At 36.3% G+C, this 21,821-nt stretch overlaps 1 protein-coding gene across 8 annotated transcripts in view; it reads right to left on the minus strand.

The window, feature by feature from the left end:
- Positions 1–239: 239 nt before the first annotated feature.
- The window catches only part of HEATR5A (HEAT repeat containing 5A), a 56,401-nt gene continuing 34,819 nt past the window's right edge, over positions 240–21,821 (minus strand). For 4 of the 8 annotated variants that reach the window (XM_062622902.1, XM_062622953.1, XM_062622934.1 and 1 more), the window contains 16 exons: positions 20,553–20,579; positions 18,563–18,701; positions 17,600–17,779; positions 16,532–16,771; positions 15,730–15,911; positions 13,982–14,050; positions 13,378–13,557; positions 11,923–12,157; positions 11,254–11,502; positions 9,450–9,577; positions 8,395–8,542; positions 7,407–7,679; positions 4,884–5,108; positions 3,845–3,999; positions 2,205–2,418; positions 240–1,926 (listed from right to left, as the gene is read on the minus strand). In XM_062622902.1, coding sequence (XP_062478886.1) covers positions 1,625–1,926; positions 2,205–2,418; positions 3,845–3,999; positions 4,884–5,108; positions 7,407–7,679; positions 8,395–8,542; positions 9,450–9,577; positions 11,254–11,502; positions 11,923–12,157; positions 13,378–13,557; positions 13,982–14,050; positions 15,730–15,911; positions 16,532–16,771; positions 17,600–17,779; positions 18,563–18,701; positions 20,553–20,579 — 2,946 coding nt within the window. In that variant the 3' untranslated portion in view covers positions 240–1,624. The remainder of the gene's footprint in view (positions 1,927–2,204; positions 2,419–3,844; positions 4,000–4,883; positions 5,109–7,406; positions 7,680–8,394; positions 8,543–9,449; positions 9,578–11,253; positions 11,503–11,922; positions 12,158–13,377; positions 13,558–13,981; positions 14,051–15,729; positions 15,912–16,531; positions 16,772–17,599; positions 17,780–18,562; positions 18,702–20,552; positions 20,580–21,821) is intronic. The other 4 variants (XM_062622908.1, XM_062622963.1, XM_062622916.1 and 1 more) reach the window with 4 other exon arrangements.

Here is a 21,821-nt window from a genome sequence, read left to right on the forward strand (position 1 = left end):
ATTTCAGCGTTTGGCACTGAACAGGTCTTTACACACATCAAGTCTCTCTCCCTGCTCCTACTTACTTACTTATTGTGCTACACAGAACAGAGGAAGACCTGCAATGTCAAGTCACAAACCTTGGTGCATCCAATTCAAACATCTCTTACTAGTTTCCTTGTGGCAGCATAAAAACATTTTCCTTCTGTTACAGAAGTCCTCCAAGCTCCTGCTATTGGGTAAAATGAGTAAGACAAATCTTAAGTGAAGAAAATTAGCTTTATTTATTTATGTAAATTAGAAAAACAAATTGTTAGACTTTGGTCAAATGGTTAATTCTGTACAATTTACAATAATATTTATATACAAAACTTATAATAAAATACAGTACATCACGCTTTTCCTGAGTCACAGTGTGTTTCTCAGTTCTGTGAATCTTATTTTTTAATTTTTCTTTCTTTTGAAGTAATTAGATTCAAGAAGGAACTACTATCTTCAGTTTGTCAGTGTTTTGTTTAGATAATATGGGTATTAAGAAAGAATTCATCACACTATATGTCGAAAATACTTTGCAGCCATTGCAATTTTGATACTAATTTTTCTATATTAAAATATGTTCCTTGATAAAAATGTTGATTAAATACTCCTTATTATGAGTTTGTTGCACTTCATTTGACACAAGACAAGCTGACTTCAAATATGTCCATCTCTCATTGCAGAGATACGTAAGTTTAGGTGAGTTACATGTATATATATATCCGATCATTTAAAGATCGGGAAACATACATCCAGATAGAGCAGATGTCTGAATTGAGGCACAGTATATTAAAATTGCTGTCCTATCCTGGACAAAATATGTATTCAATTGCCTGGCTAGCCTAATACAAATTTAACACCAGTATACATCCTGAAAAGTGAGACTATGTCAAGCAGCAAGGCACCAAGCCTGCAAATACTTACATATGCATAGTAGTCCCACTGTGTAAAGCTCTACAGAGTCCTCAGTGAAGAAGCATTGTAGAGCTGTATTTAACAGCATTCGTTAAATCTCAGCCAGCTCAAGAAGTTATTAGGATTAAAGCTATCAGTATTACCTTTATTGAGTTGATTTCTTTTTTTTTGAGATCAACAGTAATCTATTGTAAGGCTTATGTGGATATTTGATCTGTTTACTTAATGATGCAGTGTGTTAAATTAGTAATTAGGATAGATTACAACCTGCAAGTAAATTTAAGTCCCAGTTAGACTTAAAACCCAACCAGGGTAACTTATTTTTGACAAACATTTAAAACAAAATTCATTTTACTTACTGGCTATGTGTGGGCTGCTCCTAAATACATCTATGGTAAAGTTCACTATAGTTTTTAATATAGGCATGTGCATTTCTGGCATTTTAGTCTAAAATAATCCAAAAATGCAGATTAGATGACCTCTGATAGATTTATTCATAGTTTTTAGAGATGTTTAATAAGTCTTACATTAACTAATAAGAAAGTCATAGAGATACGCTTTCTCTTAAAAACTCTGTAATACTTCAGTGCAAACTGCAATATGAGATCAACTCATACTGATCCTACTCTGATTAGAAATTAAAAGACATTTTTTGCTGTTGATACCAAAGTGCATAAACTGACAATATAAGACTTTAAAGAAAATTGGTCTTTAGCTGAATGCTCGAACTTTTCCCAGGATTCTTTGCATGTTTAGCAGTCTTCGCTTTGATGCTTTCTTGATTGCCTTTTACAGCTGACTCAAGCCTCGCTTTCATAGTTGGAGAAGCAGCCATTAGTTTTTTAAAAACCAATGAGTACTGTGGACCAATCTGCATCAGATTTTGCAAAGCAAACTCATGCAGACTTTTTGCCGAGTTTGTAGCAGAAACCAGGGCATTTTCATCCAAAAGAAAGGAAATAAGGATGGGAAGAAGACCGGCCACCAAATGAGCACCTACAAACATTGAAAATACAACTTAAACATATAGTTTTTAAAAACAGCTTCAAATTCTAACTGTTCTTTTTCTCTGAGTTAACATTTAACATAAACTACAAAATTGCAAACAGTTATTTGAATTGTACAGTAAAAGGAACCAACATTCCTGTTAGCAATTTTGTTAGCAATTAAGTGTTCAGGACTGGATTCCTAGTGGTTGTTTAGTTTTAATTTGTTACTTGTGGCAACTTTGAGCATCTCTAATGTTTTGGATACTAGTAATGGAAGTAACTTACGGTGCTCTTCCTCAGCAGTGGCTGTAAGAGCTGTAACCACCTTTATTCCTTCCTGAATGACCTGAAGTTCAGCAGCATTTTCAGGTTTTGCTTTTTCTGTTTCCTGCAGTTTTCTCACAATGGATGGTGATAAAGAATGAATATAAGGATATGACACAGTCTTGTTTGGGTGCTGAAAGATGGAGTGCAGCAGCTGGTAGCACTTACACTGTACCTGAAGGGAAAAATCAAATTTGCACTTACAAAGTGTTGTATTTAAAAATGCATGTCAGAGTGTTTTAAAACTCACAACTTGTCAGGTAAAGTTTTAGGGAGGGAGGAAAATATGCCTCAGCTTGAAAATTCACCAGGTTGTAAGCTGCTAATTCATAATACTTTATAGGAGCATTGTAACTTGTAGTCAAATTATTAAGAGAAACTAGATCATGCTTCCTGTTTCTTCCCACTGCGCCCTACATCTTCTTACAGCTCTGAGTTAAGGAAAAAACATGATTTTTGTGTGAAGATCATGTCTCAGTACCATTTTGAAAATAGACTCCTTTCACAAAAATACAGCTGACTGAAAATAGGTGCTTTAAATGTAAGCGTTACCTCTGCCAAACTGTAGGCACAATTCTACAATGCCTCAAGTGGTGCATTAGCTTGCATATTACTGGAAGTCAATAGGACTGAAATACAAAGTTCCTACATAATTTCTGAAAGGCTCAGATACCTATATGCTTGGATAAAATTTGCAAATGCATACTACCATTTTCTTGCAGTCATATTTGGCATTTGTGGTTTCCTATCTATGGAAACCAACATTTATAATACTAGATATATATTAATATATAAACAAGCATTTTCCTACAGCTATTTCTCAAGTAAAAGTGACTTTGTTTAAACTTTTTGTTACTACATGAATACATATAGAGAAGATACAAGTAAACCAGTTTGATACAAGTAAACCAGTGAATTCTCACAGTCAGACATGAATCTAATGCATGTTATTTTCAGAACTGAACTTTCAGAGTGAGAAAGTCCCAACTCCTACAAAAGCCACTTGTATTTGCAATGATAACAGGTGGATTTTTTTCCCCTTCTGATACTTCATTTTTTAAGATGAAGAATGGTAATAGAAGAACTATGGCAGTACAATCTAAAGCAACTATTTAAAAATATTTACACTAGGTCAGAACAAAGCATTAATCAGTTCAATACGCTGCCTCCAGCAGTGGCCAGGAGCTAATGCTTCTGGGACAGTAAAAGTTAGGTAGGGCAGGAGCTCCAGCTCTCAAAGACCCACAGCTGAGGGATTTCCTGTGCAAAAGATAATACCTGTATGTCAAAGACAAACTAAACAAATAAAAGGTGCCTGAAAACTACACAACTGTGTCATGTATTTATCTATGTATAAAGTTCTGAGTCTGATGCACTAAAAAAAAAAACACAACAACCTCTATAAGAATACAGGACTGCTTACAGAATGAAAAAAATTATGAAACACACTGCTGGGCATGTTCCAACTGTATTTTAAAATAATACAACAGATATAGGTAGGGCAGACTTAACTGGAATCAACACACAGGACAAGTGAAACAACTGAACGTAAAATAAACCTAAAATTCATTTACATTTCTTGTAACTTCCCCAGTACTTACAAGAGGATCTTTTGAGTCAAGTGTTATTTTAAACTTCTCAATACAATGCTTTTGAAGGCACTCAACGGTAGTAACTTCTGGACTGGTAGACATAATGAATACAGTAATAGCAGTAAGCAGGCTAACTTCATCACATTCTTGGAGAAGCCCATCTACTAGCAATAAAGTAAGCAGTCCGTTAGATTTGCATTAAAAAGCAATTCTATGAATTCAAGTGTTACAAAGAGGTGGAATAGAAATATCAATGCGTATGTTTCTTTAGCATACTCTGATGCGCCGATATGGACTTTTACTGTAATAAAAGCCAATGCCAAAAGCAGAATTCAAGGGTAGTTATATGCATATTTAGAAATAACAGCATACTCCTATTCCATTGTTCCTTTGTATAAAGTACAACAGATATCTTTGAAGCGCATGTACGACATATTAGGGTACAGCCTATTCTGAGAATATAAAATTTGCATGAAGAACATGTAATTCATTTGCTGTATCTTAAAACCCCAACATTTTAAACAACAATTCTGACAAGTTACAACTTGGAGATTAAACATAAGAAATAATAAAAATACTAAAAACTTGGGCAGTTGAAGAAGCAGCATGCAGAAAAGTAACTTTATGATGAAAACACTTTTTCTCGAACCACTGTCTGAATACCCTTTGCTTCAATACAGACACTAGCTCTTTGTGGAGAATCTGCATGCAGTCGAGTTGTCATTTGTGCTCAACTGTGTGCTGAAGCCATAACTCCTGCTTATTCCATCCTAGCTCATAGCTACATTGTCGCACTACATAATACAGGGGTAAGCCTGCAAACCCACATTTATACCCTTACAGATGATGATTTCTTATATGAACTATAAGGAAAAGATTGCACTATAGTTTCAACAGTATTTGGCAGCCAACTAATTCTCCTGTGACTAAGATATTAGTCTTTTTTTAAGGAGTGCATGCATTTAATTTAAATAAAATCAAACGACCTTTCACCCAAACTTTCTTTTTGTCTCATTTTTAAACACAGAAACCTCAAATTTGTGCTTACCTCGATCCCAACAGTCAAGCACTGTGACCAAAGCACTACGTAGAAGATCAGTCCAAGCAGTGCGACTCTTCTCTGCTCGAGCCATTGGAGAAGACAAGAGTCCTTTAAGAGCTTGTAGAGATGCAGCAACGGTCAAAGGTAACTGGCCATCTTGCAATTTCACAGCAGTTTCTTTAAGTACTCCTATGATTAGGTACAAGATAGTAGGAAGAACTGAAATGCTTCCTGCAAAACAAAGCAAAATAATTTCACATAAGTCTAAGAACTTCAGGTACCTTTCACATTAAAAAAAAAAAAAGTTTTCTTGGAATGTCTTTTGTATTTATGATATATAATTTTTAATCACCTATGTGAATGGAGGCCCTGGTAATCTGAAGATATGAACTATGTGACTTACAAACAGGGAGCCAGATTGCATAAATGAAGTTAAATCTTCTCCCCTTTTAAATTAGCATTGTGTATCTTCCTTAATGATTTTATTATATGAAGTGTAGAATTATGTTCAGAGAAAACAACAGAAAGATCAGAATCACTGAGGAGCAGAAGAGGAGAAGCTATGGAAGCATATAAAGCACTGTATAGGAGAAAAAAAATTATGAGCATCTTGTATTTGCAAGACAGTACAGCGAAGGAAATTAACAGGAGGTAATTTCAAAACTGGTAACAGGAAATACTTCTCCTGCACAATGTGTATTTAGCTAAGGTTGCCACTGCTCCAGGAAATCACTACAGTCAACAATTTAGTCAGATTAATAAGAAGAGGATCAGACTAAAAATGTGCTAAAAATAATCCTAGCATTATGATAAAAAACTTTTTTGGAAAAGAGGAGACCTAAGGAGAGGAGCAGATTGTCCCACAGCATACTGAACAGATCATCTCTCCCTGGGAATCTGAAAGTCAATCTGTCAGAATAAGAGACTATATAAAAAAATCACTGGAGTAGCTTGGCATAGCAGTTTTGCATATTCTTATGTCTTTGAATCTAACAGTAGTACAGAACTCTACATGAATTTGAGACAATCTAGAAATCTGCATACTTACGTGTAACTACTATCTTAAGTTCCAGTTCATCAAAGCACAGAGTTGAGATATGGCTTCATGTGCCTATGTCCTTGCCTAATTAGCAAACCTTCTTTTTAAAAGGTTTTAATATGCTTTTGTTTGTGAGAGACCTGTTGAATAATGAGGGTCTCTGACATACACATAAATACTTTCTGAACCTGAGGACATCTACCTTCTGTTTTTTAACAGCCAAGTCTCTGAAAACTGACTGCTGGAATTCTGTAAGAAATGCAGTTCACAAGCATAATTTATTTGAAAATTTTATTATGCATACATACATACATATGCATATACAGGTGCCTGAAGTAAGAGACATGGTCTCACAGGACTCTAACTTCAGTTACCTATCAAAGGGGAAAAAAAAGAAGATGCAGTTCCATTTGGAGCTCTCTTTGATTATATGAGTTGACTTTTGGAGATGCTTCCTTATTCAACTGACTGTGTAAGCAAGCTTATCCTCATTTTAGTCACCTGACTTAAATGTTAAGTTCTCTAGGGTAAACATCCCATCTGGTCCCAAGCTGTTAGTTTGTGGAATAACCTGAACAGTTAAAGACAAAAAGAACTACAGAGAAAAAAGAAAAATCACAGATTATTTCTCATACAAGACAGCTGCCCTTAATTTAAGTGATGCTAGGTTTGTTTTGCTTTGAACTGATAAATGAGCTGCAGATAGAAATCACATCATCACCTTACAGTGGCAGCAAGAACTGCCTACTATTCCGTTTGGAATATGCTATCCCCTGAAGAAGACTCTTGTAACAGAGAACAAATTAAGAAATAATTTAAAAATTTCCAGGGCTTGTAAATTGTCCTGGGTTCAGCAGTAGCAGTCATGTTTATGCAAAAATTTGCCTAAGGTGTAACACAGATACCTAAGGTGGGAACAGAGGAGTAGGGCAGAAATGGTTTGTAAGTGTGGCTGTACCAGTACTGAAAGATCATACATATGAATATGATATTGAGGGGTGGCAGGGGGGGAACCATCTTGAACTTTGGAGTGAATCCAAAATGAATCATGGGTAAAAAATCAACTAATCTGAAAAAATCAACCTTAATTCCTTAGAGTGGTTTCCTAATGCTCAAATGATGGTTCTTAGTGAAAGGTAACATGATACATTTCCCTGTTAAATTTAATTTATGTCTGCATTATAAATTCCAGAATAGACAATTCAAGAAGAACCTAATCATGTAGCTCTCATATACTTCACTGAACAAAATGAATCTATTAATTGCACTGCTACGTGTGGGAGGAAGAGAAAAACTACTCCTTTAATTATTTCAGTTTTGTAACTTGTTTTGTAATCTGACAGTCAAAAAAATAATTAAAACAGGAAATTGTCACAAGCAAATCAACACAACTTGCTGCCAGATTCATCTGGCTGAGAAAATTAGGTAATAATAAGGGGGCTTATAATAACCCAATATTCTTTCATTAATCTTGTGATGAAACAGCATACCTTCAGGAGAGCAGATTGCAGGAACATCAGAGAGAATAATTAATGCTGCTGCTACCAGTCTACTTCCATCTTCTGACAGTAACAGATGTTTTCCAGATTGAACTGCAGGGCTACAAGTTAATTTAGGGTTGAGCTGGGGAAGCTGTCTGACAAGAATACAAACACACAACTCCAGTGTTGCAAAGACTAATGATTTCCCAGGTATGAGTCCTCCTGTGTCTTTGCCTTCTCCAAATTCTGGTAATGTTTCCTTTTCTGCAGCACCATCATCAACTAAAACAAAAAAGAAATATAGCAGAAATCTGCAGGCTGTACCTTGTTTCCAGAAAGTTTACTTCTTAAGACTGTTACATCACCAAGTGACAATCCTGATACATAACTATGTGCAGGCATATGTATTCAAAGTTCTACTGGCAAACATCCGTTCTTCTGAATAAGCAAACTACGCACTGATTGTCAAAAGAGAAAAGTGTATACAATAATTCAGACATACAATGTGCTGAGGTACCATGCCAATATGATGTCACCTGATATAAGTGTTTTGATTCTTCTCCCAGATTTCTTATTTTACAAAATGGAATGGTATTTTACTTTAGGAAGTTACAATCAGAGTAAATAGGGGAGTCTGGCTTGTAGCAGCTGTGTGTGCCATGTCTCTCCCTTACTCTACTGCAGGTGATCCCAGGTTTTCACTAGGACTTCTCCTTCCCTGACACCACACAAGACTATCCCAACTTCGGTTTCTCCAGTCTTCCTCCTCACTTCATGCCCTCTACTCAACACCAAAACCACCTGCTATCTATCATGCCACTCCGATTTCTCATGTCAGGCACCTGGACTGACCTAAGTAAACCAGGATTAGTCACCAATTGTGACACACTTCAAATTAAGTTGTGTCTTAGAATATCACCTCCAAGAATGCAGTTTTCCAAGAAAGAATTGGTTTAACCCTGATAATGTGTATTCAACATCTCATACATTACTGTACCTTCTGCACTTCTCCGCTTTTCCTTCACATGTTCCTGAGCTGCAAAAAGAATCAGTTGAACCACTTCAAGGGCAGCAAGCTGAATATCAGGTGATTCTCTGGTCAGTATCAGTCGATGCAAAACATTCAGCAGCTCTACACCCAACTCCTACAGTAAGAACAATGCTTAATATATTCCTATTTTATTGCAAATATTTAAGAAACTTGTTAATACCCATTGAAGCTAACAGTATTACTCTTATTAATCTCAGTAAGGAACACAATATAATTGATACAACGTCAGGAGCTAGCATTTTCTTCCATATCTAGCTCCTAGCTCCCAGTAGCAGGAGTCCTGCTCAATTTTCCCAACAAAATAGTAATCACAATAATTAGAGATAAGGCACTTAAAACTACTAAAAAAGACCCCCAAGTAATCTTTATCTTATGGCTTTTTAACTCATAAAGGTGGAGATACTACACTAACTCTGCTATAGTATATGCATTTCCTTCCTTGGAGAGAGCACCATAGTCAGCATGTCCATGAGCTTTATCACTTTCGCCATGTTAGGAAATTGCATGGCACACAGAATGGTACAAAGCTTAACTTAAAGGAAAAAAAAAAAGGAATTTTGAAGTTAGCACTTCTTTTAGGATCATTGGTGTGTTGTGTGTGGGTTTTTTGCGGGGTTGTTTTCATTGTTGGTGTTTAACACCACTGATTTTGTGCAGTTTTCTTATCATCTTTAATGTTTACAATAGATCTAATTAAACTGTCCCTTGACAGAGGGAAAAAGAGAACATTTTTTTCTGGAATTCTGTCTTTACCTGTCTCTCATCCTACTCATCTAATTACTCCTTCCTGATGAAATGTCCTCAAGTTCACTGCCCCTCACTGTCTTCTTCCAGGTTCCATGTTGTGCTCTCTCCCTTTACAGCTTTGGATTTTGGTAAAGCATATAATTCACCTACTACTTATGTGTTGAAGATTCCTGCATATACAGTAGATAGTACAGATAATGTACAAACTAAAATTATGCCTTAATTTTGGGGTGTTTTGACCATTGAGACATTACCTGATCACCACCTATTTTTGACCTTGGCCATGGAACATCAAAGAGTGCATGTAGGGCACGTAAGCAGGCAATAATGTTCTCCATTGCTGCATCTGATCGAGGAGAGCAGAGAAATTCCACACTAATTCCTGTAAGCATGAGAAGAAAAAAACCCATATGTGTGTGAAATTTTGAAGGAATTTTGTCAATTGCTATGTAACCCAACAGTAGGTTTTAGCAGATACGGAAATAGCATTTGCATTTTATATTAAGTGAATTCATCTCCTGTTACTAATATCTTGGAGCAAGAACTCTATTTCCCTCAAAACAATGAAAGAACTTCAGCTTCTACACAGTAGAAGACATGATTCAAACTGGCTATTAACATAAATAAGTAAAAATCCAGAGCAATTTCTAGGTAAGACACTGAACTCTAAGTCCAATGAATAGGTAGGCAATTAATATTGAAAGTATCACAGAATATTTGCTTAGTCACCAATTTAGGCAATAGAGGGAAATAATGGAGAAAGTAATCGTAGTTCACAAACTCAAACGCAGAGGTTTTATCTTCCCATTTTATAATAGCACTAAAGAATACAGCTATCACAACTGGATCACCAGTAATAAACAAATTATGTGAAGCCTAAACTTGCCAATCCTAGGGCAGATAAAAATAACCATTTTTTTCCTCAGCTTTCAGGACTCTTCAGATGACAATTCATGACACTGGAGATAAACTTCATGTAAACTGTGATCCATAGTCTTACCCCAGTTGTACAGCTCTAATTCAAAAATGTGGAATGACTTGGCCAACTGACCAGTGTACACTAAAGAGCTGTGCAACAGAAAATGTCCATGCTTTGAACTGCTTTCAGTTTCTCCCTAGGAAGTAAAAATGAAGAAGTGCAGTATGTCTGGAAGCAGAATAAACAGCCAGGTGTCTATGGCAAAGTATATGAAATTTGAAGCACTAATCCGTTAGCTTAGGAAGCAGGGAAAATGAGCACCTTTTGCATCACAGGTCCAACTTTTAACTGAGTGAACAATGGAGTTCAAAGGAAAACTGGCTTTGTGCAGGAAGACTGGGATGCAAAAGAAGCCATATGCATCTGGTTGATACAAACCCATTCCAAAAAAGTTACTATGAAAGGACACAAAAGAGAGACCAAAGAAAGAAAAATATAACCAGAAATACCTAATAGTGTATATTTAGAGAACTGGGACTGTGTTCAACTGCCTGATAATCCTCTGCAGTAGCAGATGCTTAAACAGAGCTTTAGATGAACTTACAGAAACACTTACTTACTGTAAGAGTTACTGAGCACCAGCACAGGTTGCCCAGAGAGGTTGCGAAGCCTCCATCCATGGAAATATTCAAAAGCCACCTGAACACAGTCCTGGGCAACTGTGTTTAGGTGGCCTGGCTTGAGCAGGAGTGTGTGGAAAAGATGACCTCCAAAAGTCCCTTCCAACTTACACACTACTCTGTGATGCTAAACTACTTCAGTGACGCTAAACCATACACTCTGTAACTGTAGCGCCACAACTGTGATAAAAGACACCCTTGAACTTGCATATTTATGAGCAGAAAGCACATTTTTAGAACTCGGTGCACTCATACCGAGTATTTTTTCTACCACATTTGAGAAAACACTACCGTTTTCTTACTAGGACTTTAAATTCTTCTGACTGGTTATTTTTCTAAAAGATGCTATATTCAGTGATGCAGTTAAATTTGAATAATTAAATATTTATTTGCTACTGTTTTATCTATTAAAATTACGTTTTGGGTTACAGCATCTAGACAGATTTTGCACTCACTAACCCAAGATAAGATGAAATCTGTCAGTATTCACATCCTCAGGAGATTTCACCAAGGGCCTGGTAGAAGAATCTTGACACATTGTAGTTGGGGTGACAGGTCTAGAGAGATTAGTAACACCTTCATCTGGATCAACAACGATGAAACCTGTGCTAGTAAGCCATAATGCTGTAGCATAAAGTATCAGTGCCCAGGAGTTGTAGTAATGAGGTCTGGCATTTTCAATTGTCTCTGCTGTATAAAATGTACCTCCTGTAAGAAGAAAAGTTACAATTTTAAGGATGTAATTTATTTTCAACTACCATATTTTCTCATCCTTGTAAAGGGATCATTCTTTTAATTGAAATTATATTTATTGTATTTTATGTATGACTTTTTTTTTTAATGTTCAGTATTAAAATTCACCCTAATGAAGGCACTTCATTTATATTATTTGGACAGAATCCAAATTACCTTTGTCTTCTTTGAACCTTAAAATCACCCAACGAACAAGAACACCAAACAAACTACTACTCACATCAGTGAAATCTCTGTTCTCAAAACCAGTCTTTATCTTTAGACACATATACAAGTATGCATATTCTCTATACAATCTAACTGTGATCTTAACACAAGCTAGGGCATTAATGATGTGCATTTACAAGTGAAAACACAAATGATTTGCCTTCTTACCTTCAGCAGGTAATTGTGATGCATACTCTGAAGGCAAAGTTAAGAGAGCAAAATCCTGAAGTGCAGCAAGCCAGAGCTTGCTTAGTGTTCCAAGATCTGCCTGTACTAAGTCAAGAAGTCCACTGGCTGAAGATGTTACATCTCTGTAGTTTTCTTCTGCAGAGTTTCCAATTTTGAAACAGTGATTGTGTGCATCACTTTGATTTTTCTGCTTTTCAACTGCAACTATGTAAACCTGTTTACACATTTGGAGAGAAATTTACGAATATTAACATTTGGAAAACTACTGTGATATTAGCATGACTGCCTGTTGAACCAGTATGAGGTTTCCTAGAATCTATTCCTGCTTCAAGTCCAGTAGGCACGGATGAACAAGCACGCACTTCTAAACCTTCTGAATCCAGTGCCCCAGGTAATCTTGAGTCCCAATAAAGGAAAACTTGTTGAAATTCCTAAACATAGCTGCAATTAACTTCTCTGCCTTGAAGAAATAATGTATTACTTGTTCAGCTTCAGCTTCCAAACATCAAACCCTGTTACAGTTATGAGACTGTAACAAGACTGAAGAACTTATCAAATAACACACCTACAAACATGATCCTGAAACCACAGTCAAATCATTCCTAAATCTCATTTTAACTGAAATGACATATTGCACTTTCAAACAACTTCTCAAACTATGTATTACCCTGTGTTAGCAGTAAAGAATGAAGAGTAGAGTCTCATAATTTGCAAACTTTGTGTGTTACTATCAGTAGGTTAACTTCATGTGAGAAGATGCCTCTCTAGTTCTCGAAAAAGATGGGCTTCAGAATTTTTCAGACTAGCAACCCTCTTTAGTATCTCCAAAATGCCCCTGGAGAGAAGCTTTTCTCAACTAAAAGGAGACATAGGAGACCAGTTCAACTAATCTGAAGTTAGCTATTGTGAGTATCCATCTCCTACAACTATGATTTCTGTATCTTTTTCAAGTTTGCTAGTTGCAGTGGGTTTACCCAGGCCAGTGATTAAACACCACCAAGCCCATCTTCCACTTCTCCCCACAACAAGATGGGGGAAATTCCTTTGAATTCTGGAAACAAGAAATAGGTAAGACCCTAAGTGAGAAGCAACTGCCTAGGGCTTAAGTGAAATACTCATAAACTACATGTCACGAAAGCTTATCCATAGTTTACTTTCTCATGGTTTCTCGTATCTGGGATCCAGTACATAGTTATACAGAGTTTGTATATCTTAATATTTGTATTGATGTACAGTATAATACAACAGTTTACCTAGCAGTACTTTTATCAGTTAACAAAGTCTGTGTACTGTTTAGCAGTATCAAAGCAAAGCAAAGGACCAGCAACTTGTGTATAATGAAGCATGTAAGCAATTCCTGAAACCATTCTATCTGAAAGGTTCTAACTCAGCTACCAAATATCAAGACTATGATTAAAGAGCTGTTACACTAACCTCGGCCCAAGCCTTAAGCACAGCTAGTATCTCCATGGTTGAGGTGCTTTCATTATATTGTTGACTTGGTGCTTCTTTCCCAGCCTGCACTTTGAGCAAAGAGGATACAAGCAACTGGTGAACCCTTCGAAGGTCATTAAGATCACTTACTACACCACTTGCTATCCAAGCACTGCATACCTAGTGTTGCAAAACAGAAATAATGAAAAATAAGAGCCAAACACCACTGAACAACAGTCTTTTTTTCAATCTGTAAAATTATGAAAGACAGATTTAATAATTTAATTTCTATTGAGACACAGGCACTCTTGGATAATAATTAATGTTAAATGACAGTAGAGTTTAGTACACATGAGTAATGAAAACCAAACCCATTAGAGCAATGTCAAATACCAGCCAAGTACCAATTGCTAAAGTTCTAGAAAAGATTTTAAAGTGTATAAAATCTTTGAGTTGTTACAACATAGAGGTAACAGGGTGACATTTTGTGTACACTGAGGATTTGAGGCTACATGATTTATTTCCTTCTTCTTGTGTGGTGTATCAAGGAAAAACAAAATTCCAGAGGGTCTATTACCTAAGACTTCAGACTTTCAACACTTGCCTGGCATGCTTTTGCTGTGACATCAGGAGGTGTTTCAGGAGCAAAGGCAGGCCTAAGTGCTGCTCCAACCTGAAGAGAAGTTTTACAAAATGTAAGGCATAGCAAACAACTAATTACTCTTCATAAGTAGGCTTCGTTGCAGTTTTTCTTTATAAAGCATAGTTTCCTTTTCATTTTTCTACAGACTGTTTCAGTGAGGTTAAAGAGCAGGGAGACAACTGCAGTCATACTTTCATTGTTCTGCTTACACTAAAAAACATGGTTCTCTTCAAGAGGGGTCTTCAAAGTTGATTCTATTTTTTGCACAGCGCAAAACTGAAACAGCAACCTCTTCCTTCCTGAACTCTTGACTTGATAAGTAGGCCTCAAGAGAAAAAGCAATGTTGCAAACCATGAAAGACTTGCAAGACACCTAATGAGTGATATTTCCTTGCTCAGAAAGGATACAGATTTAAGGAAACAAACAGCTGAAGTTGGTCAGCTTTGCGAAGTGAAACAAGGGGAGAGCACAAACCTGAGTCACCTAATAAAGAACACACAAACATACACTTCCCAGCTTGCAGAAATTTTACCTACTCTCACTGTTGAAAGCTATTTCACTAAAGGCTAATGAAAACTTCCCTTGCTGCTTTAGCTGATATCTGAACACTCAGACTTAAGTCTGATGCTCTTTGGGGCAAAAGTACAAAGTGTAGTACAAGTACTAGAAACACAAATTTCTGACAGTAAGTGAAAATAAATTGTTTTAATGAAAAACAAACCAAAACAAAAAAACTGAGCAACCCCTCTCTCCCCCCAAGAAAAAAAAACTAGATATTTAACTGCTTCAAATCTCTTCAACCTCTATGAAACAGTTCATGAGCATATCTATGCATAGTATTAGCAGAAACACTTTAAGGGTAGTGAAAGTTAAAAAGGAGAATTATTAGCACTACTTGTGACTTGCTTGACAGTTTGGGACAGCAAGCACAAATGGTGAAATTTTTCCCTTGGTAGCTCCAGACTACATCAAAACACTTCTCCTCTCCCACAAGGTAGTGCCATTAGAACAGAATTTGAATGGCAAAAGCAAGAGCAAAGTGAGTTGTGATGTCTTTAGTTTCAGGAACTCTCAATTTCTATGAGAGAAAATGATCTGACTTACTCAGTGCCTGCTAGAAATTGAAGAATGCGAGCCAGATGAGGCTTAACACAGCTGCCTGTCATATTTAGTGCAAGTGTGGTCTGGAACGCAAAATGATCAGGACATCTTTTCTGCAAGTCTCAACCAAGACTTAAATGTAATAGACCTTGTGAGTACAACCCTTTTTTTCCCTCCTATAGCTTGTTTATTGACCAAGGTCTCATAGTGTGGTCTCTGGTGTGCAAAGGCTGCTTACTTCAAAGCAAAGAAGCAAAGTTTTAAACGATAGCTGTTCCTAGTATTTGTTGCAATACTTCCACACTTAGGAAGCAATGCTTTCAAAAAAAAAAAACCACCAACAACCCAATGTTCTATTTTGTTTTTCCTGTATTCAAATACTAAAGAAGGAAAAATACTGAAACTTGCAAAACTCTGAGGCTAAAATATCATATGCCAAAAGAAAAGATGCTTTCTTAAGGAAGTTAAGTCTGAAGGAATTAATAATAGTTTCAGTAACAAACTAACTGAAATCCAACTCTTATCACCACATACTGCAAAAAGCAAATTTCTTTTAGTAATTAACTGTAACTCTAAACTTTTCTAAGTTATTAGCAATGGTGCTTACATTGGCTTGAAATTGCTCCAGAATTACATGACCTGGAAACTCTGGTTCTGGTACAGCTGCAAACTTCCGAACAACAATTTGCAATGTCTGAAGCCCAGAAAGACGTAGTTGATCACTGTGATCTGTGGCAGCCATAAAAGCCATACGGATCAAGTCAGCTAAATGCAATACCAAAAAGTCATCTGAAGAGAGAACAGAGATTAAAAAATAGTTTTATTAGATTTAGACATAAGCCCTTTTTTTGAGACATCTGTCTTTTAATAAGACTGCTCCCAACATTTTCAAAATGCTAATCTAGGCTCCTTTCCATTTAAATGTTAAAAAAAAAAAAAACAACCAGGCAAATAACCATAAATATTTTTATGTATGAGGCAGACTTTCTAAAAAAAAAAAAAAGAGTTTTGAGGAAAACACGTCCAGATAAACAGAGAGGTAGTGTAAACTGGCACTGTGTTTCTACTGGTAATGATGCAAATTTTGGAAAGAAAAAGAAGAGTGGAGTTTTTCAGTCAAACTGCCAGATACCAAACTGTGATGATGTAGGCTGGTGCCAGCTATCACTTCTGATCGTCAAAGCTTATGCAGAAACAATGGCTTCCAATGCATAACCCATGGTACTATAACCAGGGAAGTGTAGTTTGGCAAATAAAAATTGCTCTATACCTTAATAAATATAGGCTTCTAATCAGAGTAATTAAAGGTTCCAATGATCACAAACAACAAATTTTGGTGAATTTCATTAAGATGCAACGTTTAAGCATACTTCACCTTCTGAGAAATTCTTTCAGTGCTTAACACATACCTCTTGAATCACGTTGTTTTCTTTCCTGAGCCAAAGTTATGTCAAAATGTGCACTGCCTGCATTTTCACACTGGCTTATAATCTTACAGACACACTCTGCAGCAAAGACTCTAGTAGACCATCGTGGATTACTGAAAGGATGGAACCTCTCATCACTGTTAGATGTTAATATAGATGCATCATCCACTTTGGCAGTTTCCTCTTCCTGAGTGGTATCTATTGAAACTACTGTATTGAAATCTGTATTTAGGACAAAGGAGGAAGAATAAAAGATGAAATCATAGAATCATAGTATTCTGTCTTACTGTAACTGAAAACTACAGAAGGACTCATAAGAAAATCTCTGAAGTCCATCTCTCTATGAGCCCCTTCAACCTTGCTGCCTTAAAGTAAATGCTAGAATTAAAAATAAAATGTAAGAAAACATTCATTTGATATTATTTGCTAGAATACAAGAAATACCATGAAAGTAAATGAAGAACTTTAGTGAAAGAAATAAAAAACCCTTTTAAAATAAGTGTGGCACATTAGAAGCTAGTACCTTTCCAAACAAACAGAAACTTAAATGCAAGTTCTCCTGCATTGAAGGTAAAAGAAGACACCCCTCCACTCTCCCCAGTATTCAACACAGTAATTGATTTTCTCTGCTCAGGAGTTTCACTGTGATATGTCTGCATGATTCCTGTTATTAATAGAAGAGAGGAGCTGAATATTTTTCTTGCAAGTAATTGCAGAGGACCCACAAGCCTACCCGTATCCTGCATTTTCATTTCTGATATAGAAATAAATTAAAATTAAGACTATAAATCAGCAAGAATATGAAAAGACAAGATATACTAAAATGTTTACAAAAACTTGTTCAATAGGGAAAAGCAATCAGAAGGGAGAAAGTCATATTCCTTCTGAAAGAACTAAGTTAAAGGGTCCAGTGTTTCATTATGAAGGACAATGATACACTTCATAAATGTCAAGCATTCAAGAAAAAAAAATACTTTCCCTCAGTGTCATGCTGAACTGCTGCTGGCCTTATTTTCATTCTGTTCTCAACTACAGTGTAGTAGAACTTACCAGATGAGGCAGCAAGAACATCTTTACAAAGCTTCAGCCAAAAAGAGAGCTTTTCAACTGCCATTGAAGTAAGCATATGAATCAGAGTCTCTTTGATATCTTGGCACAATCTTTGATCCAATTCTTTGTCCAGCAAGCTGAGCAATGCCCCTTCCAGGCCTATTTCTCTGATGTTAACATCTGCTAAGAGCAAAGTCTGTGAGCTGAATGCTGCGCAGCACAAAACTGCAGTAATGACCACAGAAACCCGACTGAAGGTTGCACCAAGAGTATTTTGTGAACAAGTATCTAGTCCTGAAATACTTCTGAAATAACAGTATTAACTCCTTTCATACCATATCTAAATCATCTGAATACAAAACAAACTTTGAACTTCTCCAGAAATGTACTAACAAGAAGGAAAAAGTTACCCAGGGGTGGGGGGATCCTACTCTGAATTTCATAGCATTACCATCACCAGAGCATCTGAGCTTCGGAGAAGCGTTATCTTTGGCCATCTCATTCTTCACACTTACGCATGAGGTGACTCTAAAACAATGTTTTAACTTGAAAAGGAAATTAAATTTTTTCTCCAACAAAGTTCAAAGCCAGACACATGGAAATAATTTGTTAAATGAGTACGTCCAATTTTTATTTGCCCAATATGACCAATTTTAAAAAGCAGTTTTACAAAATTACTATAGCCTATTGTCGTGGTTTAGCACCAGATACCAAGAAGGAGAAAAATAACTGTTACAGCTGAATCCAGGAAACCTATCTTTTATGAAAGTTTCCAAATCAGCTTGAATTGAAATCCAAAGTGAAATCATTTATTACCATTGTCCTCGGATGACCTAGAAATCATTCTCAGGCCTTTTAGCACAAAACCCAAAAAAACTTTAGGGAGTTTTCATACGCATAGCAGAGTTTAAAATTCTCTATCAATGTTTCAAGATATTTGATGTCAAAACTTCAATACATCACCTGGAGTAAAATCTTCTCTGTTCTCTTTCACTAATGCAACAGCATATTCTGATACCTCAGCAGCTTCTCTTTGCACAAGCTGACATAAGCATGATACAACTGCACGTCTCAGTAATAAGTATGAGCTACAGAGATTCACCTGAAATATGCAAGAAGAAACAGTAAGGTGGCTAACACACCTTTATAGTAATACCTCAGTAAGGCTAGTATTTTCAGAACAATTGCAGTTATGACAAATCTGTGAAGTCAGTAAGCATGTAGTTGATACTATTTTTGCTCAGCTATTACTTTTTTTTTAATCCCAAATGAAAGGTTTTGCAACACCTGTAATCAATTTTAATGTATCAGTACTTTTAACATTTTCTCACCAAAGGTAACTTGTAAGACTGGTTTGGGTTCCCACCAGTAGGAAGTAGGAAGACCCACATTAACTTCAGTGACAGCTAAATCATGGTCCCAAAGAACAATGAACTTTATTCTTTGACTACAGGGTATATGTAACGGGTTTGAAAACTCAGTGCAAGAGAAAATTACTCTAATCATCCTGAGATGTAACTAGAGAAATGCCAATGTAACCAAGGGTGAGACAGTTAATGAGGCTTTAGTAAATCTGAACTCCCATGCATGAAAGGAAGTTTATAGGAAAGGGCAAAAAGAGCACTGCTGCCATTTCATCACAAAAAATATTATATACTCAGATTACATCAAAGTACATTTTAAAGGAGGTGAGAGGAAGGGTGAGAGCTACTGGTGAATGTATCCCACTGAGACAAATCAGCTCTCCTGAGCAATTTCTGGCAAAAAAGTTTATAGCATCACCATAGTTTAACACCACCAGGCCAGCGTTTGTTCTTTATACTGAAAAATACATTAGAACAGATTCACTTTTACAGGAAAAAGGAAAAACACTTAAAAAAAACACGATGACATATCCAGGGGGGTTTTGGTTGGTTGGTTGGTTTCTTATTTTATTTTAATTTGCTTGCTTTCAATTTTCAGAACATTCTGAAAGAGATTCCAAAGATACAATGAACCAGCTGTGTGGCCAGGCAAGATAGCTACACCAACATCTATGCAGCTTCTTCTAAATTAAGATTAGGTTATAATAAAAATATTCTCTGCAACTAAGCAACTGTGCACCCTTAGCTGTTGCCATTCTTCAAATAGACAGAGCTGAGTGTCTGCTGCAGGGAAACCTTGCAGCAAGGTCATGCACTTCATTTGTCAGCAACAGGTTAATGTATGTTAGTCAAAATGACTAATATATATTAGTTAACATACAGTTAAAAAGAACAACTTAAGGAAAAAAAGTGATACGGAATTTCGGCTTCGTTATATTAACAAAACTAAGCTTCGTCTTCTGTATGCCTATGCATGCATATGAATCTACAATACTCAGAGTTACATGTTTAATACATATGAAGACGCAATCTCTCCATAATTTTTCTAAAAGAAATCTGACTCAATAAGTATGTCTGCAAGATACTTTAATTGAAACTTTAAAAAGAAGTGAGTTTTTTTAATGCAATATTTATGCAAGCACTCTATAGATTCTACTTCAAGTTGGACATGCATAAAATTCAGTGCTCATTTTTAATAGGGAAAAAACAGACGATCCAGTGCAGGCTGCTGAATAATGCAAGATGCGTATTTTTCACCTGTCTCATTCTCTCATATTCTAAGCAGGGGATATGACTAAATAACAGACACAAAATGCAAGCATCATATACAAACTTAAATGAACAAACAGTTCCCTTTCTGTGCTTAATATGTTAAAAACAAAATTATGTCTCACTAAGCACATAAATGAAATGTATGCCTGCCATCTGCAGAAAGTTAGGAAGGGTCTGGTTAGGATGACAATCAAATGTCACTTGACATGCTAAAAGAAATTACATTAAAATGGTTAAAAGGAAAAGATAAAAGGTGAAATAAAAAAACACCACAGCAAACTGCAGAAGTTTAGGATTAACAAGGCACAGGGACCTACCAACACAGAATTATCCAACAAGATTTCCTGCACAAAAACAAATGACAAACCAGTCATGACAAAACCAAAATATAGATATCACAGTGATACCAACCACACATGGAGACATATATTAAAATTCAGATTCTTACCTCAAACATAACAAACTCCTAGTTTACTTAGTTCATTTATCTTATATTTAACGTTGTACACACTTAAATTGCAAGCCAGTTGCCTCTAAAATTAGTACTTAAACAGTACCAAGAGAATAGCAGAGCATAATTATGGACACTGTACACTTATTGTGTTTCAAAATACCTTTAATATCTTCCAGCTGAAAACTGGTATTCACTATATCATCAGATTACACAGATAAGCTCTTCAGAAATCTGTGCTCACCTAAGTTAGCTTTAGATGTTAGGCATGATTAAAAGCATATGATTTCTATTCTGCTGGAGCCAAGAATACAACTTGCATGATAAGCATTACTATTAGATGCAAAGCCCCATGAAAAAAGATCCAATGGACAAACAAGGAATACTTTCAAAAGGGACACTAGATAATGACAGGCACAAATACACAAGTAAAACCAAACCCAAACAATGAGTCAGTGAAGCTGTGTATCTACTGCCTGAGTCCTGTTTTGTAAGTGCTAGCATAGTCACAAATTCAATGGCCTAAATACTTTGGGGACCTCAACCATCTCATGCTCTAGGGGGTGTAAATACAGGTGGAGGAGGAATCCTGCAGCTGCTCACAGAAATTGCATTGGCATGGCTAGTGCTACATTTATTTATAAAAGAAATGGGGGAAGAGGGAGAAGAGGAGGGGGAAAAGAAAGAGAAAATACCTTTTAAAAATTCTGAAATAGACAAGTTTAAAGACACAGAAACCTTGGGGAGAAAGGGTGAAGAGGGGAGTTGGTTCAAATGTCACTAAAAAAGAAATTCTTTGCACATTTATTTTCAAGATTTTATGAGTGAAAATGCGTATTTCTATGGACAGAGGAGGAACAGATCACTTATCTGACCACAAATTCTTTGCTCTCCTCTTTTTCTGTTTTGAATAAACAATGCAGTGGTGAATATCCAGTGTCTAGCGCCCAGCTTTTATACTTTACTTCCCCTTAAGACTTCCAAATGTGAGCAGTCACACATTGCTCTCCACTTGCAGAAATTTACACCCATGGAGAGTCCAACACTTTATACTACTTCCCCACGAGATGGTGATTTAGTAGGTGGAAACTACACAGGAGATTTACAAATGCAGAAGTCTGCTTGTGCAATGATC

Source organism: Pezoporus occidentalis, unplaced genomic scaffold, assembly GCF_034315485.1.
Source record: "Pezoporus occidentalis ecotype Australia unplaced genomic scaffold, CSIRO_AGI_Poc_V1 ctg108, whole genome shotgun sequence".
Classification (NCBI taxonomy): Eukaryota; Metazoa; Chordata; class Aves; order Psittaciformes; family Psittacidae; genus Pezoporus; species Pezoporus occidentalis.